General features: G+C 53.1%; 1 protein-coding gene across 1 annotated transcript; it reads right to left on the bottom strand.

The window, feature by feature from the left end:
- Positions 1-498: 498 nt before the first annotated feature.
- Positions 499-14710, bottom strand: CACNG8 (calcium voltage-gated channel auxiliary subunit gamma 8). Its single transcript, XM_070386789.1, has 4 exons — positions 14506-14710; positions 4422-4505; positions 3124-3264; positions 499-1262 (listed from the first exon to the last, which is right to left on the bottom strand). Exons 1-4 carry the CDS (start codon positions 14693-14695, stop codon positions 499-501), a joined length of 1179 nt encoding a protein of 392 aa, XP_070242890.1. The 5' UTR covers positions 14696-14710.
- Positions 14711-25393: the final 10683 nt, after the last annotated feature.

Genomic DNA, 25393 nt, shown 5'->3' with positions numbered 1-25393 from the left:
CTCTGCATCCCTTTGGTCTTTCTGTCTCTTTATATAGAGCATATATATATAGTTTGTAGGTATAACTCTATATTCGTGTGTTATGGGCCCCTCTCCAGGAGTTGGGCTGGGCTGGGAGTCCTTCCCTGAGCCCCGCCCCCACATGCACACAGCAAAACATTAAAAAGAAAACATCTCAAAACTGCAAAAAACACCACAGCCCTCCCCCCTCCCCCCCAACCCCACAAAAAAATAAAACACAACGCTCGCTCCCAACGGCCCCCTCCCTTCCCTTCCCTTCCCCCTCCCTCAGGGTCCCTGATTCAGAGGGTGGGGGGATGTTCCCCCACAGCCGGGTGGGCGGGGGTAGGGCGGGGAGGGGGCGCGGGGGAAGGCCGAGCAGTCTCCAGCGCGCTCACGGGGAAGGAGGGGGGCGCCCCCGACTCCCGGCAGCCTCGTTGCACGCGCGCCCGCGCACGCGCCCCGGACACGCCCCCCTCCGCGCCCCCAGGCGCGCCCCTACACGGGCGTGGTTTTCCTGTTGAGCGTGTTGGTGTTGGAGGCGCCGGCCTCCTTGGCTAGGGTCCCGGGGGCGGGCGCGGCGGGGGCGGGTGGGGCGGGCGCGGGCGCGGCTGGCGGCCCGGTGACCGTGACCGTGACGCCGCCGCCCGCCTCCTTGGGGAAGGCATTGTGCAGCGTGAGGAAGCCGGGCGCCCCCGCGCGGTCCCGCTCCGCGCCCGCCCCGCCGCCGCCGCCGCCGCCTCCCGCCCCCCCCGCACTCCCGGCCGCCCCGCCGTACGCCCCGCCGCTGGCACCGGCGCTCGCCAGCCCCGCGGCCACGCTGCCCTTGGACGGGTCGCGGCTGAGCGTATACATGGAGATGTCCGTGGAGGCGAAGCCCGGGCCCCCGGCGCCGCCGGGAGACGCGTCCCGCGAAGGCGACGGCTCACTGGAGCGGGAGCTAGAGCGGGAGCGGCGGCGGTAGCGGAAGCGGTAACTGGGCAGACGGAGGATGGCCGAGGGGCCGCTCCCGCCACTGCCGCCCGCGCCCCCGCCGGCCTTGAGCAGGTCCGAGCGAGACTGGCAGTGCGCCTCGCGGCTGCGCTCGATGTAAATGTTGACGGCCAGCACGCCGATCACCTCGGCCAGGATGAACGACAGCCCGCCGAAGTAGAAGGACCAGCCGTATGAGTAGTGGTTCTTCTTCTCCTCGTCCCGCTTCGGGCCCGGCTCGCCCGCGTTGGCCGAGATGTACACGATCACCCCGATGATGTTGCTCAGGCCTGGGCGGGGACGGTCAGACGGGAGCCTTGAGGCAGTCCCTGGCCCCGCCCCCACCCTTGGCTCCGCCCCCGGTCTAGGCCCCGCCCTACTCTGGCCTAAGCTCCACCCACAATGGCCTAGGCCCCGCCCCAGCCTAAGCTCCACCCCTGATGGTCTATGCCCCGCCCTGCTTTGGCCTAAGCTCCACCCATGGCGGCCTAGGCCCCGCCCCCTGGCCTAAACTCCACGCGTGATGGTGTAGTTGGCACCCCATTCTGGTCTAAGCTCCACCCACTATGGTCTAGATCCCACCCCCAAATGGTCCATATACCACACTGAGCATTTAGGCCCCAACCAGTGTTGATCTATGCTCGGCCTGACATGGTCCAAGCTCTTTCCAGATGGCCTAAATTCCTCCCCAGCTGGCTCAGGCCCCACCTTAAGTGAAAGTGAAGTCGCTCGGTCGTGTCCGACTCTTTGCGACCCCATGGACTGTAGCCTACCAGGCTCCTCCCTCCATGGGATTCTCCAGGCAAGAGTACTGGAGTGGGTTGCCATTTCCTTCTCCAGGGGATCTTCCCGACCCAGAGATCGAACCCGGGTCTCCTAAATTCCAGGCAGACGCTTTAACCTCTGAGCCACCAGGGAAGCCCACGGCCCCAAATCTTGCTTCGGATGGTCCACCATCCCTGGCTAATTCAGGTCCTAGTCTGTTGTTCTAAAGCTCACTCTAGCTGATCTAAACGCTGCCCTAGTTGGTCCAGGGCCCACCCTAGATGGTTCAGGCTTACCCTTAGTGGTCCAGATCCCTCCGGGAAGACCCAAGCCCTGCCCTAGACAGTCTTAACTCCTGCCCAGATGGTCCAGGCCCTTCCCTGGCTGGCCTAAACTCTGCCCTTGATAAGATGACCCAGGCCCTATACTGATTGGTCTAACTCCCCCCTAACTTTATAAATGTTGGCCTCACCCTCGACTCGTTTTAAGTCTGTTAATAAGGTAATCCCGTTGACTCTCTAGACCCCCACTCTGGTTGATCTGAACTCTCTCATGATTATCATCTATTCTAGGCCTTCCTCTTGGTAGCCTTACTAGAGCAGGAAAGAGGGGGACACAACTTAGAAACTAGACAATCTAGTCTAAGCCCCACCTCCAGCTTGCTAAGCTCCGCCCCCTGAGTATCGAGGCCAGACTTCCCTAGGCCCAGTTTGTAGTTAGCCCCGCCTTTCAAATCCTCCAAGCCCCGCCCCTGCAGGTCACATCCTTCTCTGAAAACATCCCCTGCTATTTATGCTGAACCCTCCTCCTCTTCAGGATTCCACCGCTTTGAGAAGACTGTATGTTCCGGAATGGCCCAGTACTACTCACGTCGAGTAGGAGGGGGGTCTTGCCCCTTTAAAAAGCCGTGCCTCACTACCTAGTTGGCCTGGAAACTTTCTCAGGACCCGCCCCTTCTTAGATACCCCGGAGCCCACAAGGTCCGGCCCCCCAGGGCAGGCTCCTCCCCACCTGCGTTCAAATCACTTTCTCTCCCTCTTCCCCCAGGTCCTCCCGATCCTCAAGACCTCAGTTCAGCCTCAAGCCCCCCTCTCCCAGGTTCCTTCCCTTCCATCTCCTGGACCGCCGGCTTTGAAATCTGAACTCCTGGAATCCCGGATTACGCGGTAGACACCTGTCTGAGCTGGGTTCATTCCCCGAGAATACGGCGGGAAGGCTACACCTCCCTCGCCCAGCGGGTGGCGATGGAGCTTGGGATAGAGCCTAGGAAGGCTCTGGGCCCCAGGGAGCGCCCCGGCAAGGTGGCTTTGCAGGCGCGCCCGCGCGCACACACACAGACACACGTGCGCGCGCGCAGGTGGGCCGCCCCCTCCCTCTGCCTCTCACCTGCTGCCACGAACAGGATCCCTGCTCCCAGGATGATGTTCCTCTTCGATTTGTAGACTCGGGAGGCCGCCACGCACACGCCCCCGAGCAGCAGCAGGATGGCGCTGAGGATGGGGAAGATGCTGGAGGCCCGGACGACCCCTGGAGAGAGACAGGAGAGGGGCGGGGGGTGGGGAGGGAACCAGGGCGTCAGTCACGGCCGCCTGCGCCCCTGGGGCCCCGCGCCTCCTGTGTGCCTTGTCCCCCTTCTCTCGCGCTGGTTCTCCCATTCCTCCCCTCTGCCCGTGTTCTGGTTCTTTTCTGTCTCACTTTGTCTCGTCTTTAAAATTTCTCTCTTTAGCGATCTGATGCCCCCCCCCCCTCTCTTTTTCTTCGTCCTTTTCTTTCTTCCTCTGTGTTTCTCCTGGCATATTTTTTCTGCCCTTTAATTTTTCTAACCACTCTCCCTCTCTTCCACCCCACCCACCCCGCCTCTGAACGCCTCTATTTCCCTTGTGGACCATCTCCCTCTCTTTTTCCTTCTCGCAAGCGCGTTCCCTTCCTCTCTTCTGCGCCTTTTCCCCTTTCTCCAGATCCTTCTTTCCATCACATCTCTAAATCCCGCTCTCCCTCCCACCCCTCGTCCGCCTGGCTTCACCTCTCTCCGGGTCTCTCTTCTCTCTTCCCCTGCCCCCTCCATCGCTCCCTCTCCCGTTCTCTTCTTTTTCTCCTGTCTCTTCTCTCCTCCCTTTTCTGCCTTGCTTCATCCGTAGCTCTGGGTTTCCCTTCTCTTCCCCCCTTTCTCCTCCCTCTCTCTCTCTCTGCAGTCCTTTCCACTCTCCCCCAAACCCCAGGCAACCAGATTCTGCGATTTCTGAGTCCGGCTGAGGCCGCAGCCAATCCCAACTCAGGGTTTGCCGCGTTCTCGGGGTAGCTACCAATCGCACCGCGGGCTTCCCCAGCCAACTCCCGGGAGTGGCCAGGCCGCGCCGCAGATTGCCTCTCGGGCCCAGAGTGCGGTTGGCCAATCCGGGCCCGGAGAGGGACAACCAGTCACGGCCCGGAGTACCCAGGCCGGCACGGCAGCCAATCAGCTCCGGGGATCCCCCGTCTGCCCGCCCCGAGGTGAGAGGAGGGGGCGGGAGAGGGCCCACTGAGCCAATCGGAGGCCAGAGGATCTCGGTATCTTGGCTTGGCTTGGCTGACAAGCTCATCTCGGCGCGTCGATCTAAGCGTGGGAGCACAGCCCTCTCTCCCCTCCCACGTGCCCGAGCCCAGCAGCACCCCCCCACACAACTCCGCCCCAGACCCCCACGTACGGAGCAGATACTCCGCGCTGTCATGGTCGTAGTCCGTGTCCTCCGGGAAATGGTTGATCTTCACGCAGACGCCTCTTTTCAACCCTGGAGGGGAATGGGGGGCGGGGGGTGATGGTGGTGGGCACTTAACAGTTGGGGAACTCTGGGTGAGAAAAGACAACCCCCCCTTTCCTCAAACCCCTTCTCTTTCTGGGCTGATTGGGAGACAGGAAATACTGGCTCCTGAACGTGTCTGCGCACCAGGGACAAACCTTCAAACTCCCTGGCCTCAGTTTCCCAACCAGGTTTTAAAACAAGGACAAAGGAAAACATCCAACACTCACTAAAAGGCCACAGGGACCTTTGCCCTGTAACCTGGACGGGGACAGTCTCTCCGGCCTCTGTTTCCCCCTCTGTAAGAAAGAAGGTGTTGGTTTCAGTGATGTCAAGGACCCTTCAACTCGAAACCCGTTGAAAATACGTGGGAAAACAGAGAGGCAACAGAGGACGAAAAGGACTCCATTTCCCGTGTGTGTGTGTGTGTGTGTGTGTGTGTGTGTGTGTGTGTGTGTTAGTCACTTAGTTGTGTCCGACTCTTTGTGACCCCATGGACTATAATCTACCAGGCTCCTTGGTCCTTGGGATTCTCCAGGCAAGAATACTGGAGTGGGTTGCCATTTCCTTCTCCAGGGGATCTTCTCAACCCAGGGATCGAACCCAGATTTCCCGCATTGCAGGCAAGACGCTTTACCGTCTGAGCCGCCCATGAGGCCCTATGAAGCCTTGAGTCCCCATGGAGGAGAGAGCAGCCCCAGTGGATCAGTGGGGTGGTCGTCTCTTCAATCCTCTGTTTGGGGAGTAGGGTTTCCCCCTCTTTCGGCGCCCAGCACCTGAAGTCCTCAGGGAGGCGATGAAGCGGTTGGAACAAGCCAAGGCAAGCTAGGGGTGAGGTATGCCTCCAGGGGTCCTGCAGTCAGAGCCCCCTCCTTCCTCCCAGAACACGCATCCTTACATAGCTGGAGACTGGTATATAAATCAGTATAAAGACACTTTGTTTCCTCAATTCTCCAGGCACCTTCCCATCTCCAGGCCTCTGCCCAGTGCTTTGGAACACTGCTCACATTCTTCCTGGAGAAGAATTTAACCCTTGCAAGAGAGCAGCGCCCGGGCACCTGCTTGAGGAAGATTTCCTTCACAAAGACCCCTCCCACCCATTCTGGGTGGGGTAGCGCTTTTTTTTTTTTTTTTTTAAGCACGCATTGGGTTGCTTTATGATCTTCTTCTTCAGCACGCTGGGAGTTCCTGAATGGAGGTGGGGAGGGGGGATGGGGTCTGATTCCTTCGTGTGTCTCTAGCATTGCCTGGCACCAAAGGAGGTGTCGAGAAATAAGTGTTGAAAGAATTAGATTATGAACCATAAGGATAGCAGAAGGGGAGGTTTGAGGCAGAAGATGACAGGGAAAGAAATACAGGTAAAGGAAAGGATTGGAAAGAAGGACTATAAGGCAGTGAATAATTCCACTAAGCGCTAACATTTGTTAAGCGCTTCTGAGGTAGATTAACTCATCCAGAGCTCCCAGGAGACCCATGAAATAGATAATGGTATTGGTGTCGTGCAGTGGCCGAACGTTAAGAACTGGAGTCGCGCTGTTTGATAATGAAGCCTGAATCCATCATGTCCTTACACCACATCCTTGTTGGCCTTATTTGGACTAGTTTGCTTCCGTCCCTTTTCCTATAACATGGGGCGTACTAGGATGCACCTCCCCAGTTGTTACGAGGGTTGAATCCAGGTACAGAGATTTAGCACTTTGCTGGGAACACAATTGAGTGTTCCGTTGATACCACGTCATACACCCATTGTCCAGATGAGGAAACAGAGGCATAGAAAGGGTTCTTTGATTCATAGCTGATGGGTGGTGGAAGCAGAATTCAAACACACATCAGTTTGCTCCCACTGGAATCTAAGCCTGTAGGTGTCCCAACATCTAGAAGAATGCCTAGAGCATCAGCAATGCTTGATATTTGCATATAAGAATGGTTGAATGGGCAAGAAGTGCATGAAAAGATGGTCCATATAAACGAATCATTAGGGAAATGCAAGTGAAAACAACAATGAAATACTATCTCATAGATATGAGATACTATCCCATTCAGACGGCTACTGTAAACAAACAAAACAAAACAGAAAATAACCAGTGTTGGTGAGGATGTGGAGAAATTGGAACCTGTCTGCACTGTTGGTGGAAAAGTAAACTGGTTCGGTCTCTATGGACAATAGGATGGAGGGTCCTCAAAAAATTAAAAACAAAATTACTATGAAAGTGAAGGCGCTTGGTCTTTGCAACCCCATGGACTGTAGCCCTCCAGGCCCCTCCATCCATGGGGTTTTCCAAGCAAGAATACTGGAGTGGGTTGCCATTTTCTTCTCGAGGGTATCTACCCGACCCATGGACTGAACTCAGGTCTCCCACATTGCGGGCAGACTCTTTACCCTCTGAGCCACCAGGGAATCCCATAATTCTTCTGTTTTAGGTTTTGGTTTATTTGGCCAGGAGGCATATGGGATCTTAGCTGCAACTCCACCTCTGGGTATATACGAAAAAGAATTGAGAGCAAGGTCTCTAATATACAAATATATCCATTTTTGTAGCAGCATTATTCACAACAGCCAAAAGCAATCTAAGTGTTCATCAACGCACGAACCGATAAACAAAGTGTGGCATATGGATAGAATGGAATATTGTCCAGCCTTTTAAAAACAACGGAATTCTGACACATGCCACAACCTGGATGAACCTTGAAGACATGCAAAGTGTAATAAGTCAGTCACACAAATACAAACACTATATGATTCTACTCATATGAGGTGTCTAAAGCAGTCAAATTCAGAGACAGAAAGAATGATGGTTGCCAGGGGCTGGGAGTGGGGAAGAATGGGTAGAGTTTCAATTCTGCACAATGAAAAGTATTTTGGAGCTTGGTACACAATGTAAATATACTTAACACTGCTGAACTGTGCTTTTAAAATGGGTTAAGATGATATATTTTACGTTATGTGCATTTTACTACACTTAAAAAAAAAAGCAATTGAATGAGTGAATGAAGATATATCTTGTGGGAGCAAATGCTTACCCAACAGCACATTCACTATGGTCTGGTAGGCGGGTTCAAGTTCTCTCTTTCTTGAATGGGATCATAGTGCTTTTCTCAAAACATGAATGATAATTCAGTGAGATTGAGCATGGAAAGTAGACAGCATGCAGACTCTCTCCACAGACTAGTTATGCTGTAAGTAATAATAACTAGTACTTTGTTGTTTTTATTTAATCACTAAGTCGTGGCTGACTCCTTGTGATCCCATGGACTGTACCCACCAGGCTCCTCTGTCCAAGGGATTTCCCAGGCAAGAATACTGGAGTGGGTTGCCATTCCCTTCTCCAGGGGATCTTCCTGACCCAGGAATGGAACCCGTGTCTCCTGCATTGCAGGTAGATTCTTAACCACTGAATCACCTGGGAGGTCCACTTAACTAGTATAAAACTTACTGAGGGCTAACCACACGCCAGACACCACTCCAAGCATTTGACAGCTGTTAACACTCTCATAAGAGGACTGGATGGCATCACTAATTCAATGGACTTGAACTTGGGCAAACTCTGTGAGATGGTGAGGGACGGGGAGGCCTGGCATGCTGCAGTCCATGGGGTCACAAAGGGTCGTATACAACTTGGTGACTGAACAATACCCTCATCATGGATGACCAACCCTAAGGATATCAGGAAATAATAGCACCCCTGCAAATTTCCCTGGTAGCTCAGACGGTAAAGTGTCTGCCTACAATGCAGGAGACCCGGGTTCGATCCCTGGGTCAGGAAGATCTCCTGGAGAAGGGAATGGCAACCCACTCTAGTATTCTTGCCTGAAGAATCCCACGGACGGAGGAGCACGGTAGGCTACAGTTCATGGGGTAGCAAAGAGATGGACACGACTGAGCGACTTCACTTCACTGCATTATAGGTGAGGAAACTGAGGCGTAAGTTGCTCAATCCCATGTGGAAGTTAAATCATGATGAGGAGAGTTTGGACCTCAGAGGTGAGCTGTCTGCTTGTTCGTTTGTTTGGGCTACACTGTGCAGCTTGTGGGATCTTAGGTCCCTGACCGGGGATCGAACCCCTGTCCCCTGCAGTGGAAGCAGGGAGTCCTAACCACTGCACTGCCAGGGAATTCCCAGAAGCCAGCATCTTTAGGGAAGCAGAGCACAGTGGTTATGGTAGCCACAAGCTCAGGCTTTGAAAGTGTATTCTCTGGCTCCGCATACCAGGACAGTCACTTCCCAGTTGTGTGGCTTTGGGGTTTTGAATACCTCTGAGCTTCAGCTTCCTGGCTTGGAAAATGAGGATGGTGATATGACCAGATAAGGTTTGATAAGTGCTCACTCCGCATATGTGTGGGGCTTCCCACCTGGCGCCATGGTTAAAGAACCGCCTGCCAATGCAGGAGACATAAGAGATGCAGGTTCCATCCTTGAGTCGGAAAGATCCCCTGGAGGTGGGCAAGGCAACTCACTGCAGTATCCTGGGCTGGAGAATCCCATGAAAAGAGGAGCCTGGCGGGCTACAGTTGACCGGGTCGCAAAGAGTTGGACACACTGAAGCGACTTAGCACGCACACGCCGTGAAACACAGGAGTTAAAGTGCAGAAAATCTGGGGGTTATGTGGCTTGCCTCAGCATATTATCCAACCGCCTGGTCCGGGAGCTCTGTGTGTGTAGGAATGGTGGTAATGCAAACCAGCACATCCCCGAGGGCCCGCAGAGCACAGACCCGGGCAGGCCTGGGAGTGAAGCCCTGCGCACTGCGGCGAGGACCCCTGCAGACACGTGCACTGCCCCCCGCATGTTGGGTGGCCGTGTAGCTGACTCACTTCCCCTTTCTGGCCATCAGCTTCCTGCTCTGACAAACTCTCATGAAAATAATACCTTCCCTCCTGGAGCAATTGGGAGGATTCAATGAGATAATAAGGCCTGCAAAGTGCTGAGCACAGGGGCCTTCAATAGGCTGCTAGAGTAAATTGGGCTGTAGGTCCAAATTCTGGGCGCTGAGATTCCTGAGAAGGGGGTTAGACCCATCTGGATGCCCCCAGCCCCAGGAGGTTGGTTCTGAAAGGTGGCAGTTGAGATGAAGCGTGAGCCTAAAATATGCATTGGATTTCAGATTCATATGAAGAAAAAAGCATCATATTTCATTAATATTTGTTATATTGCTCACATATAAAATAATATTTTGGCTATGCTTGGTTAAATAAAATCGATTACTAACCTTTATATTAATATATTGTATAATTGCATTTATTAAATTCGACTCATTGAACCTTCCCTTTGTACTTGTTTTAATGTCACTTAGTGTTGTTGTTTAATCACTCAGTCGTGTCCAACTCTTTGTGACCCCGTGGACTGTAGACCGCCAGGATCCTCTGTCTGTGGGCTTCTCCAGTCAAGAATACTAGAGTGTGTTACCATTTCCTTCTCTAGAGGGTTTTCCCAACCCAGGGATGAACCCACGTCTCCTACATTGGCAGGCAGATTCTTTACCACTGAACCACTAGGGAAGCCCTTTAATGTCACTAGTAGAAAGCTACAGTCCATGGGGTGGCAGAGTCCGAGAGGACTGAGCGAGTCAGCAAAGCACACAGCACAGAAACATTTAAGTTATAGAAGCAGCTTGTGTGATGTTTCTGTTGGGCAGTGCTGGCTGGAGGGATGGGACTTCCGGGTTATCGAGGAGGGGAGATCCAGGGATGGGTCACCCAAATTCCTAATAATAAGAACAGAGTAGAAGCTACACAGTCTAGCCTTTACACTGTGTCTACTGGCCTTCTGAATGTAATAACTCACTGGGCTCCCTCCGTAGCCCTGTAGGTTAGGGGTTATTATAACGCCCATCTCACTGATGGTGAAAAGCAGCAGAGACGTTGAACATATGGCTCAAGATCACGTTTCCGTGCCTGGCAGGCAGGAGGTAACCCAATGAGTTCTGTTCCAGAGTCTGAGTCTCCATCACCACTTCCTACTGCGTTTCTCAGAGACACTTGGTAGGAGACAGGATGAGACCCAAGGATTCCCTGGGGGACAGCACCTTCTGAGGACTGCAGCCCCAGGGGAACACTTTCTACACTCCCGGATCCTTGAATAGGATGGAGGCTGGTGGATGTGCTGACTTAGGAAACAAAACAGACACGGACTCCAGTGCTGACTCGATGGCCTGTTAGCTGTGTGACCTTGGGAAAGTTGCTTCCCTTCTCTGAGCCCTAAGCTTTCGTTTTCGGAGATGGGGGTAACGGTCGTAAACAGTGCGCAGGGTTACTGTGAGAATCCAGTGGCACACGAATGATGACTAAGTAACAATAAAGCCGACCTGCCTTTAACCCGTCCTTAAGTCATTTCCTTTGTCTCCGGGGACCCCACTTAGCCCGTTATTTCCCCCTAACCTCTGTGGTCTTTCCTTTCTCAGCTCCCTTTGCTGGCTCTTCTCATCTGTCTGATTGTCTTTGAATACTGGACTAGCTCAGTCGTTGGCCCTTCAACTAATCTTTGTGCATATTTCTGTCTCTGCTCATCCATCCACATGCCATGACCCACCGCTCCCCCAGCCCAGACATCCCCCTGAACCCTGGCCTCATACATCTTATCACTAATGTCTTAGATTGGGGGGTTAGCAAACTACGGCCCAAAGGCCAAACCCAGTGAAGAGTAGGTTTTACTTATTAAAAAAAAAAAAAAAAGATTGAAAAACTGTCAAGGAAGACTCTCGTGGTATGAGAAAATGATATAGAATTCAAATGTCAGTGCCCGTAAAGGAAGTTTAATTGGAACCCAGCCACACTCATCCACTCACGCATTGTCTCTGGTTGTTTTTAGTAGTGGTGACAGAGATCACACGCCCCACAAAGCCTAAAAAATTGACTGTGCGGCGCTTTGTGGGTCCTCTCCTATGCGGACTCCTGTCTTAGACATTATCACCAGCAGGCACCCCCAATTTAACATTTTCAAACCTGAGCTCATGATAGCCCTCCTTACGATAAATTAGGGCTTCCCTGGCGGCTCAGACAGTCAAGAATCTGCCTACCGATGCGGGAGACACGGGTTCGATCCCTGGGTCCTGAAGATCCCCTGGAGAAAGAAGGGAATGACTACCCACTCCAGTATTCTTGCCTGGAGAATCCCATGGACAGAGGAGCCTGGTGGGCTACAGACCATGGGGTTACAAAGAGTCGGGCATGACTGAGCGACTGAACAACTGAGAGAAAGTAAGACAAATACATAAAATACCAACTGTTTCAACGGATAAATACCCTCTGCCTCCACCCCTACCACATTGTCCAGGGCTCAGGCCACAGACTTCAAGCAGTGACTCTCACTAGGGGCTGTTTAATCCTAGTCCAGAGACAGTGATTTTGGTGGCCATGCTGATGGATGCTGCTGGTCTTTGGAGGCAGAGCCCGGGAATATTGCTAAACCTCCTACAACACAGAGGACCTTCCTTCCACCCGCCACCCACCACCACCCCCACCGGCCACTGCAATGCGGAATTATCCATCCCCCAAAAGGTCAACAAGGCTGAGGTTGGAAAACCCTGCTTTCAAGACATCCAACTCCTTTCTCTCACATCCTGCCACTGCCCCCAGCAGCAGTTCCTGCCTGCCCGCTGTAGCTGCAGAAGGTGTTCTCAATTCAAATCCCAATTCTATGTCTCCCACCCCAGATAAGCCAGCTCCTGTTTTCCCTTTTCCCTCCCGCTTCCCTCTCAGAGACATAGCACAGCGATCCCCTTAATCTTTCAGCCAACTCCTGTCATTCCTCTGCCCAGGAGGCTGCGATGGGAAAAGCAGATCACATCCCAGGACCAGAAAGTTCGTGCACCTTGCTGGCATCTCCTACTGCGTTCCTCCTGCACCGGCTCTGCCCTGGCCAGGTGGTGGGCCTCCCCTGGCACGGGGCACATTCCCATTGATGAGCTGGGTTCTACAGCCTAAAGCATTCCCCTCCAGAAGCCACATGGCTCCATCTTTGGGTCCATTCAGCCCACCCTTCAGATGTCACCCGCTAGGTCTCCTTTATCTCCAGTTTTTACAGCTTCACACTCTTGCCCCTAACACTTCCCATCCCCTCCTTTGCTCTTTTTCCTCCTTAGCACTCAGCTCCATCTAACAGCCTAAATGTTGTATTTACTCATCTTTCTTATCATCTGTCTCTCCTTCTAGAATGTAAGACACATAACAACAGGGATCTTTGTTGTTGCTGTTTTTCCTTGCACTGCAGCTGTAGCTCCAATATCAAGACTGGCGCCTGGCACATAGTAGAAACTCAATAAACAGTGGTTTTTGAAGGAGGGGATGAATACATGGAAATATGATTCACAGTACATTGTCCTGGGCCTTCCAAGAGGCAAGTCCCCACACACAGCTCTGTGCCTGATGCTTGGTCAGACCAGGGAATGAAGATGAAGTCAGATGCCCACACGAGGAAGAGAACTAACATCATGGGGAAATTGGACAGGTGTGAGGCAATAGGGAGCAGAGGTGACTGGGGAAAAGGAGACCCACATGCATGATCTGAAGAAGCAGCTGCTACTCGGATCTGGCCGACCAGGACTGCTGGACAACGCCAGCCCCATGTTATCATATCTTCCACTAGTTCAAAAGAAGCTGGAAATTGGATTCTCAACATGCAGTCTCCCTATTTTTAAATGTTGGCAACCGATGCTGATTGTGGTTTGGGTATTAAACGCTCTGCACGCCAGACAAAGCATATCTGTAAATCCCATCCTTCAGACCCGAGTTCTCTTGGCTCTGCCCCCAGCCACAGCTGGGTGACCTTCAGTGAGTGGCTTAACTTCTCTGAGCCTCGGTTTCCTCATCCCCAACCAGAGGATAGCATCCCGCCCCTGCCAGGGGATTAAATAAGAAAATAACATTTCTGGCCTATTGAGAGCGCCCAGCAAAACAGAGGAGGAAACAATGGGGAAAAGAGAAGGATTAAAAAAAGAGAAGTGACGGATTGTGATCTTTTGGGCCCTGTACGGGGAAATTGGGGATTGGCTGGTTCCTTCTTCGAGTTGCAGACCAGGGCTGGTGAGGCTGGGGAGGTGAGCAGGTAGTCGCCATACCGGGGAAGGGGCACCGACACACAAGAGGACTGGGACTAAGGTGTCCTGCGTCCCAGCCCAGCACCTCCATGCCATATGGAAAGAAATGGCAAAGCTGAGAATGGGACGGAGGGGTTGCTAAGTGGGAGAGGGCTGGCCCAGGGGGAAAGTCGGGGTAGATAGGAGGCAGGGGGAACCGGTTGGGAGGGAGGCTGCAAGAGGGAAAGAGTGGGACCAGAGAAAGAGCGGAGATGGAAACTGGAAGAGGCACTGCCTCCGCTGCGAGAGGAAGAGGCCAAAGGGAGGCTGAGTGGGACTAAGGGGAAGCAGAGCCCCGGAAAGGGCCAGGGAAGACAAGGACCAGGGGCGGAAGCGGGGAGAGGAAGCCAGGACAAGACTCCCGGAAGACAAGCCCCCAGAAGCAAAGAGGAGGGGACCACGAGTTCCGTTCCTACGGGGTGTGATGTTTGAGGGGACAAACAGCCCACGTGGGGCCAGAGGGTCAAAGGGGATGAGGAAGGCGCTGGAAACGGGGTCATCCGAGGTCAGGGCGCTCAGAGCCAGGACGCAGGGAGCGACGATGCCACCGGCAAGGAGGATCAGGGGTGAGAGGGCAGGAGGGCGGGAAAATAGAGGGTGCCAGCGTTGGGGTCCAGGCTGAGGGGGTCCCCTAGTAGAGGGAGGCCGGACCCCCGGAGGGGTGGGAGGGAGAGAGGAGGGGGCGCTTTCCCCGCGAAGGGAGGGAAGAGGAAAAGGCTCAAGGGGCCCTGCTGAGTGATGGAGAGGCGAGCGGGAGGGGGGCGGGGGGAGGTTCAGGCGAGGGTCAAGACCCAGAGAAGGGTGGGAAGCCAAGGGTGAGGGGTGGCGGGGCGGCGGCCAGGCAGGAGCAGCGGGGGGCGAAGAGCCACCCAGGGTGGAGGCCGCGGGAGACTCGGGGGGCGGGGGCGCGGGGCCCTACCTTCCAGGCAGCAGATCCTCCAGAGGCCCGAGTGCGTGAGGCCGCCGGGGTCCTTCTTCTCCGCGGCGCCGCCGCCCCCGCCGCGCTGGGGGGGCCCGTCGTCGCCGCCGGCGCCCGCCGTGAGGTTGGTGGTGTTGCAGATGAAGGCGCGCGTGTAGAGCCAGTAGTCGGTGCTAATGGCGATGGTCATGAGGCCGAAGGCCGCGAAGGCGCCCACCGTCGTCAGCAGCACCTGCACCCCCTTCTCGCACCAGAGGCCCCGCTCCTCGTTCCAGCGCTTCAGCGACTCCAGCTTGACCACGGGCAGCCGGGGGGCCGCGGGCCACCACCGGGGCAGCGGGGGCGGGGCCGTGCCGGCGGCTGGTGGGGGGCACAGCGCAGGCAGAAGTGGGGGGCCCCCCCGAGGCGGAGGGCCGGGGAGAGGGGGTGGTGGCTGGGGAGGGGGCCGGCGAGGAGGAGGCTGCAGGCCGGGGACGGGGTCAGAGGGCCGCCATGGTCGCCTGCGAGTGGAGGGCAGGGGTAAGGCGAGAGAAGGATTAGACAGCGGCTCGCCTGGATACCGCCGCACCTGCACCCCTCCCCACGCTAAAAAAAAATCCCTACTGTTTCCTAGGTTGAAGAAACGCCTTCCAAGATGCTTACCTCTGCCTCCCTCGCCCTGAAAAACATTTCCCTGTGTCAAATAAAGTCTTCCCACTAACCTCCTTCTGAGAAAAAGCCACCCCCCATCCTTGCGTCCCTGCCAGTGGGTAGGACACTCTTCCAGGCCCCCCTGACTCCGCCCCCTGGTCTCATTGTCCCCCAACCCCAACACACACACAGTGAAACCATCCCTCACTCCCAGCCCCCAGAGCCTCCTCCTCCCAAGGAACCCCTGTCCTGCTCTTCATTTCTTACAAAATGTTCTCATAAAGTTCTCCCCCTTCCCTATCTTCCCCTGCAAGGCCCACCTCTTCACCTACCATGGCCTCTACTGAGGAAAAAGAAATCTCCCAATCTCCTTAGCTGGAGGGGGAAAAAAAAAAAAAAGCCAACAACACAACAGAACCTAAATCTTCCCAACTGATCCTCACTGTTAGCACAACTCAGAAAAACACAGCTATCATCACTTCACCTCCACAGTCTCCTCTGTGTGGGAATCCCCCTATCTCCACCCCACTCCCAACCCCAGGACTCAGTCTCTGGACCAGGGTTCTCAACCTTGATGGCACCTTGAAACCACCAGAGGACCTTGAAAGACATTGATGCTTGAGAAACTCCGATTTCACTGGTCTGGGGTGTATGTAGCCCCAAGCATCTAGTTTTTAGAAGCTCCCCAGGGGATTCTTTTAAACAATCCAACAGTGTTGGACTCTCTGGTTTAGAAGAATGACCCCCATCTCCATGACATCCCCCCTAACTGCCCCCACCTGACTCCCTTGGACCATCCTCCCATCCCCTACCACGTCTTGGACTCAAGGAAAACCCCCCATTCTCTCGTTTCCTTGTGGGAGTCTTCCGAAACGGATTAACTTAGACAAACTCATCATAGCCATCGCTTTCTCCTCCATTAAGAAAAATTTCCTCCGTGAGTTGCATGGCATTTTCTACTCACAGGAATCCCTTTCTCCAGACCCCAAACTCCTCTCCATTCAGAAATCTGCCAAGCTTGGACCTGTGAACTCTCAGCGGTAGAAGGAAATCCCCCAGCCCCTGCCGAGCATCCCCCCACTCTATTACCCTGCCCCCCCACCAGCTCGCCAGTAAGTCTGAGCCCTGTCTGTCATGCATGAGGATAAGCCCCATCAACTCCAGACCTCCCCAGCTCACTTTGACCTCCCACTCTCTCTTGAACTTACAAGAACCTCCTCCCCTCACCTCTACCCTGACTTTCACATCATGAAGAATCAATGCCATAAACTCCTGCCATCCTGCTCCACTCACTCTGGCTCCCAGCATCTCTTCTGCTCAAGAGAACCCCGTTCATGGCTCTCCAGCAACCCCCAACTCCCCTTCTTGGGAGCACCCCCAGACCTCCCCCTACTCTTTCACCTGTGCAGCAACATACGCTCGCTGTACATTTATTTTTCTTCCAAATTTAAAAAGCTCCCCTCCATAGATGGTGCCCCCCAGAAAAATCTGATCCCTAAGATTACTACTCTTTTTCAAGCAGGAATGATTTCCCACTCAGCACCCCCGCAAGTGTCCGTTCACGTTCCTCTCCCACAGCACCCCACCACCATGCCCCCTGGCCCTGCCTCTTCCATCCCACTCCAGGCATACATCCCTTAGCTGCTCCCACCACTCACTTTCCTACACTTCTTTCCCCAAACCCCTATTCCAGTTAAGAACCTGGAAGCCTTAGGGGAGGGGAGGGGGGAACCAACCCCATACTGGGTCCCATATCAGGGTGACCTTGGCCTTTCCGCCCCCATCAGCTGGCCCTCACTGGGTCTGCTCCAAGGAGGGGTGTTGGAAAGGTTGTCTATGGGGGGGGTGTCTCCATGGCAACTGGGGCCCCACACGTGTGTTCTCTCCTCCCCTCCACTCCTGCCTGCCCACGCGCGGCCCGTGGCCCGGCCGATTCATCAGTGCCCTGGACGCTGTCATCCCCAGACACCTCCCTCCTCCCCCACCACCACCACTTCTCCTCACTTCTGGACCCTTCCCCTCTCTCCTCTCCGGAAAGATGCTGAGTTTACCCTCCTGTCCGCCTCTCGGCCTCTTCTCTCTGCATCTGTGCCCCTCACCACCGGCAGCATCACCTCCACTATCCTAGCAAATTCCTGCCTCCACCTGGGGTGAGGCTGTGACCCCGGGATGTACCCCTGCCCCTGCGGGGGCCCCCTAAAGCCCCCATCCCTGGGATAAGGAAGGGATGGAAAGAGGAGGCCACTCAGCGAAATTCTCCATCAAATCAAGATCGGAAGATCTTTTCATTTTGTCGATTTGGGGGGCAATTTGCTTGATTTTAGGGGTTCTTCCTTTCGTCCCCCTGTCAGCGGCAGCAAAGGAGGGAGCAGGGGACCCCCCAATTCGACAGCTCCGGTATATGAGAGGGGTCATCTTCCCCTCTGCCTCGGAAGGGGACCAGCTCCTTCCTCCAGAATTGGGAGGGGTGGTCACAGAGCCTTCCTTCTACACATCCACCCACCTCCGATTAATAAAAAGATCTGTCTCACCTCTGTTAACGATAGGTCAACTCTCCGATGCACTGGGGAGGGGACGTTGAGCCCCCTTGTCGGCAACCCCCCCAGAACAGCCCTTGGGGCTCCCAATTCTCACTGCTCCCCCTCCCCCAGCAGCGAGGGACCCAGGCGTCCGACCTGGTCGGGGGCGGTGATGAGGAGGTGGACGGGGGGAATGGGGGTGTTGAGCTGGGAGGGGAGGCTGGGGGCAGCTCTGAGCTCGGGCCCCTGAGGGAGAGGGGGTCGGGATGGGGAAAAAAAAAAAAAGGTGAAGAGACAATTTGGTTCTCGTGTCGCCGGGTAAAGTGCGGAGCTGGAGGACGAGAGAGGGAAGGAGGAGGGAGGGGGGAGGGGAGCCGCCGAGGATGGGGGAGCCACGGAGAGGAGATGGATGGGGGGGGAGGGAAGTGATGGGGGGCAGGGTCTGTTGGCAGGAGGAAGCTGGGGAAGAAGAGAGAGACCCAGAGAGGGAGGCAGAGAGACGGAGCCAGGAGAAGCGGAAAGAGAGAGACCCGGAGTCGGGGAAACAGAAATGGGGGAGGGAGAAAATTGGGGGAGGCAGCGGCTGGTAGCAGAAGGAAGTTGGAGAGGGAGACACACACACAGAGAGCGAAATACCCTGAGAGAGAAAGGGACAGAGGCAGAGACGGAAAGAGAGAAAGCCAGAGACGGGGGAGAGAAGCGGGTGGGGAAAGATTCTGGCGAGGGAGAGGATGGGGGGTCAGGATCTGGGTAGCAGGAGGAAAGAAGAGACAGAGAGAGTCATCCAGAGAGGGGGAGGAGAGACAGATGGGGGGAGACAGACAGAGAGAGACTGAGAGCATGAGGGAGAGAGATGGGGAGAGGAGGGGAGAGATGAAGCAGGAAGAGAAATTGGGGCTGGGGGCAACGGTCCCATAGAGAGAAGAACGCTAGAGAGAGAGAGAGGAGAGAGAGAACACGAAAGAAATTTAGGCAGGCGGGAGCTGAGTGGCAGAAAGTGTCTGGAGATAGAAAGGCAGGTGCAGAAGGGAAGAGAGAGACCCAGAGAGGGAGACAGATGGGGACAGACTGGGGCTGGGGGAGCGAGAGATCCAGGGAACGAGAGACAGAGGTAGAGACGGAAGAGGCATCCAAAAGAAGCCGGAGGAAAATAGAGGGGCCAGGCTCCATCGAACGGAGGAGGTCAGAGAGAAAGGCTTCCCCTGCCCCCGCCCCCGCCCGCGGCCCCAGCCTCTGCTCCCTACCCCCATCCCCATTTCAAAGCCACCACCCCACCCCCACTAGCCTCCATCTCTCCACAGCATCGCTTGCCGCCGCCACCGCCTCTTCCTGTCGTCATAGCAACAGGATCCAGGCGCCCAGCCAAGGCTGGCAGCGGCGGCCGGAAATGAGGGGAGGGCCTTTTAAAAAGGACCCCAGGAGCTCTCCCCTTTCCCCAAACCCAAGGAAAAGCTCCACCTCCCCGAGTCTCCCCACCATTCACCCCCCACCAAGTGGCAAGGGCAAAGAGCCGCTGAAAATAAAATTATATTCAATTTGCCAGGATCGGAAGCCTTTTAAGTTTCACCAATATCTTTTTTTTCTTCTTACCCCCTACCCACCCCTAGTTCAAAGAGTTAGATTCCCCCCAAGATAGGGATGGGAGTGAGGAGAAAAGTAGGATGTATGAAGCTTGAGTGGAAACAAGTTTTAAAGAAGTCTGTCTGGGGTTGGGTTGGAGGGCTATGTAACAGTTTTGAGATGCGTGGATTTGCAAGTTCTAGAACTAGCCAGTGGGTAGAAGGTGGGACAACTCAAGGTAGAAAATCTGAGATGACGGTCAGAAAGTTTGGTTTGGGGATTCAAACCACAGAGCTGCCTGTAGCCACTGTGTGACCTTGGGCAAAACATTTCCTCTCTTCTAGACTCAGTTATAATGGGAGCAAAAACTCGCCTGCAATTAAACAGGAACACGGGTGAGAAAAGGTCTCTATAGGCTGCTCTAGACAAGCAGTGTTTCAAGACTGTGTTCGCGGAAATGGAATCAAAAGCTAAAAGCTCTTGTTTGTAGATATTTTGATGATGGCTCACTCTGACTGGTGTGAGGTGATACCTCATTGTAGTTTTGATCTGCCTTTCTCTAATAATTAGTGAAGTTGAGCATCTTTTCATGTGCCTCTTAAATGTCTTCTTTGGAGAAATGTCAGTTTAGATGGGAGCAAGGTCCGAAAGGGAGGGGATATATGTGTACATATAGCTGATTCACTTCTTTGTACAGCAGAAATTAACACAACACTGAAAAGCAACAATACCCCAGTTAAGAAAACAAAACACCAACTCAAAAACTAAAAGCTAGCCCTAGCCACAGACTTGGGCTAGCGAGTTTGCATACTGTCTCATGGAATCCTTGCTGAGTCCTTGCAGCGCGGGAGCTGATGTTCCCATATCGAAGATGAACAAACTGAGGCTCGGAGATGTGCAGTGATTTTCCCATGATCACCCGGGAAATACAAAGTCAGGTCTGGAGATGAAGCAGCCTCTTTGCAGGGAGTTGCTGTGACTGGTCAGCAAAAGGTGATGAACTTCAGAGCCGTGTAACCATTCCTGTGTTCTTCCTGTGTCAGCTCCTCCCTGCTGGTGGAGGTGGAGGGGGGTGGGGTGGCCCTGGCAGAAGACAGAGAAACCCTGTGCTCCCCACACATCCGACTACCTCCCCCGAAGCAGCATCTCAGACTTCCACTGGAGTTTCACAGGTAAGTTTAAAAGGGGAGAGGGGCATTCTGACATCCTTGATGTAGAAGCAAAGAAACACCAGCCTCCAGGGAAGGGGCCTGGAACTCACCCATCTGAGAAACATTTGTTCAGCCTCGGTTCTTTCGTCAGGGAGGAGGAGAGAGACGTGGACAGCAATGGTAATAGATACGAATTGACTGCTGAAGGTTACAGATTCTAAATGATTTGCAGGCATGGACTAGGTTTTCTGGGTTCTCTTCTTAGCTCCCATTTTAAAGACGTGAAAACTGAGGCTGAGAGGTAAACACAGCCTGCAAATAGGAAGCGGTAACAATGGAAACACCGAGTCAAGTCTTCAGATTCCAGAAACTGTGATATTTTTCACTGCTTCTTGGTTCTTCGGCTGGAGTATGGGGGAGATGTTTATATCCTAACTGGGGGAACTATAAATAAGCAAAAATAGATACTTTGAAAGGGTGAAAACAACATGAAGATGATAAAGTAAGCCAGGGTTTCTAAACCTCAGAACTACTGACATTTGGGCTGGATGATTCTCTGTGATGGATGGGGGGAGGGGGCTACCCAGCATCCAGGGGACTCTACTCACTTAGGTGTCAGTAGCCAAAGATCGTAAATAAAAAGAATGCAGTCTGTTCCACCTCGAATCTTGCTTCTTACTGGAAGTCTTTTACCATTTTCAACTCTTTCTTCTCTTATTTGCCTTTACATCCCTAAATAATGACCTTCCAGATGCATCAACATTATACATCATAGATTCTTCACTCTGATAGATTAGGCTTTAACTCATGTAGACCTCATTTTCCTCCCTAGAAGTATTTTTAATTCTTCTGTTGGTTAGAAGAATTTTGTGGCGTTAAGTACTAGACTTATGATTTCTTCTTTCGGAGGGCATATCTTTTCTCTCTCTCTTTTTTTAGCAACTTTATTGAGATAGAACATACATGCCATGCAATTCACCCGCTTCAAGTGTACAGTTCAAGGGCTTTTAACTATACTTATAAAATAGGGCATCCACCTTGGACACACTTAAGAACATTCTCATTATTCCAAGGAGATGTCACACACCCCTCAGCCAGCCACCACCCTCCATCTCCCCACATACCCTACCCAGCCCCAGGCAATCATTAATCTACTTTCTGTCTGGATAGATTTGCCAGTTCTGGACTTTTCATATAAAGGGAGTCATATACGTTCATTTGTGACGGGCTTCTTTCACTTAGCATTATGTCTTCAAGGTTCATTCATGTATCAGTACTCCATTTCCTTTTATTGCAGGATAATATTCCATTGTATGGATACACCGCATTTGTCTACTGGATATTTGGGTTAGTTCTGGATTTGGCCACTTGAGTAACACTACTGTGAACATTTGTGTACACTTTTTTTGTGGCAACATTTTTTCATGTCTCTTGGATGTGTAGCAGATTTCCCTGGTGGCTCAGCTGGTAAAGAATCTGCCTGCAATGTGAGAGACCTGGGTTCTATCCCTGGGTTGGGAAGATCCCCTGGAGAAGGGAAACGCTACCCACTCTAGTATTCTGGCCTGGAGAATTCCATGGACTGTAAAGTCCATGGGGTTGCAAAGAGTCGGATATGACTCAGCAACTTTCACTTTCACTTTCACTTTGGATGTATATATAGCTAGGAGTGGAATGTCTGGATCACATGTTTATCCTTTTAAGAAACGAAGTCCAGCATCTCTAAATTTCATTCTGCATCCTAGAAATGTTAGACCCACTGAACAAGCCTTCAGCTCATGGAAGGACTCTTCGGAGGGGTGTTGCAGAAAATGGACCCTTTCAGCTCTCATTTCTAAGTTTTCTCCTGAATTCATCTTGCATTAACCGAAGTCTCCCATGGAATTAACCTGGAGACCTAGAAGCTGTAGGCTCAGAGATAGGTCTGCTGCCGCTAAGTCGCTTCAGTCGTGTCCGACTCTCTGCGACCGCATAGACGGCAGCCCACCAGGCTCCCCCGTCCCTGGGATTCTCCAGGCAAGAACACTGGAGTGGGTTGCCATTTCCTTCTCCAATGCATGAAAGTGAAGTCGCTCAGTCGTGTCTGACTCTTCGAGACCTCATGGACTGCAGCCTACCAGGCTCCTCCATCCATGAGATTTTCCAGGCAAGAGTACTGGAGTGGGGTGCCATTGCCTTCTCCGAGAGATAGGTCTGCCAAGCCCCTAACCTTGAGCAGGTCCTCCAGCCTCACACCCCCGGTCTCATATGGCAAGCAGAACTCCAAAATGACCCTCAATATCCCCACCACCTGGTGCACACACCCCTGTAGAATTCTCTCCTCCTGAATGTGGGCAAGATTATAAAATAGGATGAGGTGTCATCCCCTTGATTAGATTACCTTATACGCAAGAGGGAGGGATTTTGCATGTGTAATTAAAGTCCCTAATCAGTTGATTTGAAGTTAGTCAAAAGGAAGATTACCCTGGGTGGGCCTGACCTGGTCAGGTGGTCTCTTTTAGAAAGAGTCAAGAATCAGCTCACGCTAGTTAGAATGGAAATGCTGGAGAGGGTGTGGGGAAAGGGGAGCCCTCCTAGAATGTTGGTGGGAATGTCAGTTGGTGCAGCCACTCTGGAGAGCAGCACGGAGGTTTCTTGAAAAACTAAAAGCAGAATTACCATATGATCCAGTAATCCCACTCCTGGGCACATATCCAGCAAAAATGCTAAGTCAGAAAGATACATGCACTCCAATGTTCATAGCACAGCTATAGTCAGTAATCAAAACATGAAGGAGTTCCCTAGCAGTCCAGCAGTTAGGACTCAGCACTTTCATCACCCCTGCCTGGGTTCAACCCCTGGTCAGGGAACTAAGGTTCCGAAAAGATCACAAGGCAAAACAAAAAAACAAAACAAAACAAAAAAAAAAACAAAAAAAAACCTGCTACAGGAACTTCAGTCACACAACCGCAGGAAATGAATTCTATTCAACCCGAGGGAGCAGAAGTGGATCTCTTCCTAATTGAACCTCCAGATGAGGAGCCAGCCAGCCGAGTTCTTGGTTTCAGGCTTGTAAGACCCCTGTTGAACTGTACGAGATTCCACGGTAAACTGTGAGATAGGAAACACATGTTGTTTTAAGCCCCCGTGTGTGTGGTAACTTGTTATGCCGCACAGGTGACCAGTATGCCTTGTAAATCACAGTGCACTGTGAAACTCACAGGGGGCCTCCTCAGTGTCTCCCCTCCCCTGCTCCTGACAACCAGCCAGTCCCCGTACATAGACTCGTCTCCCTCCAGGGTCCCTTTTGCTCCCATTTCCTCCTGTCTGACCTGCTCCTGGGTAGACTGTACCATCAGCTCCTACCACTGGTTCCCTTCCCCCGAAGTCCAATTTCCACTTGGCCCCTTTCTAACATTCAGAACTGTCCTTGTTCTTCCTCTGCTCAGAATTCTCCAATGGCCCTCTCTTACCCTCAGGGGAAAAAGCTAAGCTCCTCACCTGTGTCCTCAGCAGTGAAAGCACAGACTCCTAACCATTGCACCACCAGGAAACTTCCCAATGCCTCCTGCAAGCTGGAGTTGTTTTTCCCTACCGTGTCCAGCTCCTTCATGCTTTCAAGTTTTCTGAGTGTGGCTCCCTTTTCCAGACTCCCTTTTCATCACTCATCCATATGACAAACCCTCTACTTGCTCTTAAAGATTCAACTGAGTTGCCTCTTCCTCCAGGAAGCCTTCCCTGACCTCTCAAGGCTGCATCAAGTGTTACAACTGTGCTTCCTCCACACCTGGTAGTGTTCCCATTAGAGCACAGTCACCCTGCATTGTGACTGGTCCAACGGTCGGGCTCCCCCAGTAGAGCAAGGAGCTGTTCAGGACAAGCAGGGGTCTAGTTCACTCTGGTGTCCCCCAGAACCCAGCCCTGGTAGACAGGAAGCTGCAGTTCACAGATGCAGAATGAATGGATGGATGAAGGAATGAATGAATGACTCAGGGAGCGAGTGGCTGCACATTTCAGGGTCCCTTACCCCCCTAGCAGTCCCTGCCCAAGCCCTCTCCCCCGCCTCACATCCTGAATGTGCTTTTTCCCAGGTGCCTGAGTGTTTCTCATCAACAACAGCTGGGCCTTTTGTGTTTTCTCAAGAGGAACAGAGTGCTGGTGGCGTGTTTTCCCGCTGTACCAGGAAGAGAAGATCAGCGTTTCTAAAACGTCCTCATTCAGGGTGAAGTGGAAATATTCCAGCGCTGGGGAGTCAGGTGGCCCGAGTTCCAATCTTTGCTTTGCCTTGCCTCCCAAAGGACCCAGAACCAAACTATTGCTCTCTCTCTGCCCCTTCATCCTCTTGTCTAAGAAGGGATCGAGGGGTGCAAAGTTAGTGATCTCTCTCTCTGGATGGGGTGCTCTAGGGCTGTGATTCGAAAATCACACATCCTTGGGGACCTCCTCGGTGGTCCAGTGGCTAAGACTCTGCCTTTCCACTGCAGGGGGTGCAGGACTCCATCCCTGGTGGGGAAACTCAGATCCCACATACCGCGTGGCATGGCCAGAAAATAAAAGCTGGGGCTTCTCTGGTAGTCTAGAGGTTAAGAGTTGAATGCAGGGGACATGGGTTTGATCCCTGGTCCAGGAAGATCCCACATGCCATGGAGCAACTAAGCCCATGTACCACAATCACTGAGCCTCTGCTCTTGAGCCGAGGAACCAAAACTACTGAGCCTACACACTGCAACTGCTGAAGCTCACATGCCCTAGAGTCTGTGCTCTGCAACAAGAGAAGCCACCGCAGTGAGAAGCCCGAGGATCGCAAGCAGAGAGTAGCCCCTGCTTGCCACCACTAGGGAAAGCCCAAACATAGCAACAAAGACCCAGGGCAGCCAAAAATACATGAACAAGTAAATCTGTAAAAAACAAAGAAGCAAACAAAAATCCCACACCCAAGGGATTCTGGCAGGGCTCATTTAGTGACTGTGAAGCTCCTGAAATTATGTACAAAACTTTGTAAATATGGATATTGCTTTCTGGGGGGTTTATCTGGTGTTCAAAGGGATC

The sequence above is a fragment of the Bos mutus genome, chromosome 18, assembly GCF_027580195.1.
Source record: "Bos mutus isolate GX-2022 chromosome 18, NWIPB_WYAK_1.1, whole genome shotgun sequence".
In the NCBI taxonomy this organism is placed as follows: Eukaryota; Metazoa; Chordata; class Mammalia; order Artiodactyla; family Bovidae; genus Bos; species Bos mutus.
This window is presented reverse-complemented; position numbering and strand designations above follow the sequence as displayed.

Excerpts from the sequence above, each read along its gene's own strand:
- CACNG8 (XM_070386789.1), bottom strand. The coding sequence starts at position 14,695 with ATGACCATCGCCATTAGCACCGACTACTGGCTCTACACGCGCGCCTTC. Across the intron at positions 4,506-14,505 it reads GAGGATCTGCTGCCTGGAAG|GGTTGAAAAGAGGCGTCTGC; the intron begins GTAGGGCCCCGC and ends ATTCCCCTCCAG. Across the intron at positions 3,265-4,421 it reads CAGCGCGGAGTATCTGCTCC|GGGTCGTCCGGGCCTCCAGC; the intron begins GTACGTGGGGGT and ends GTCTCTCTCCAG.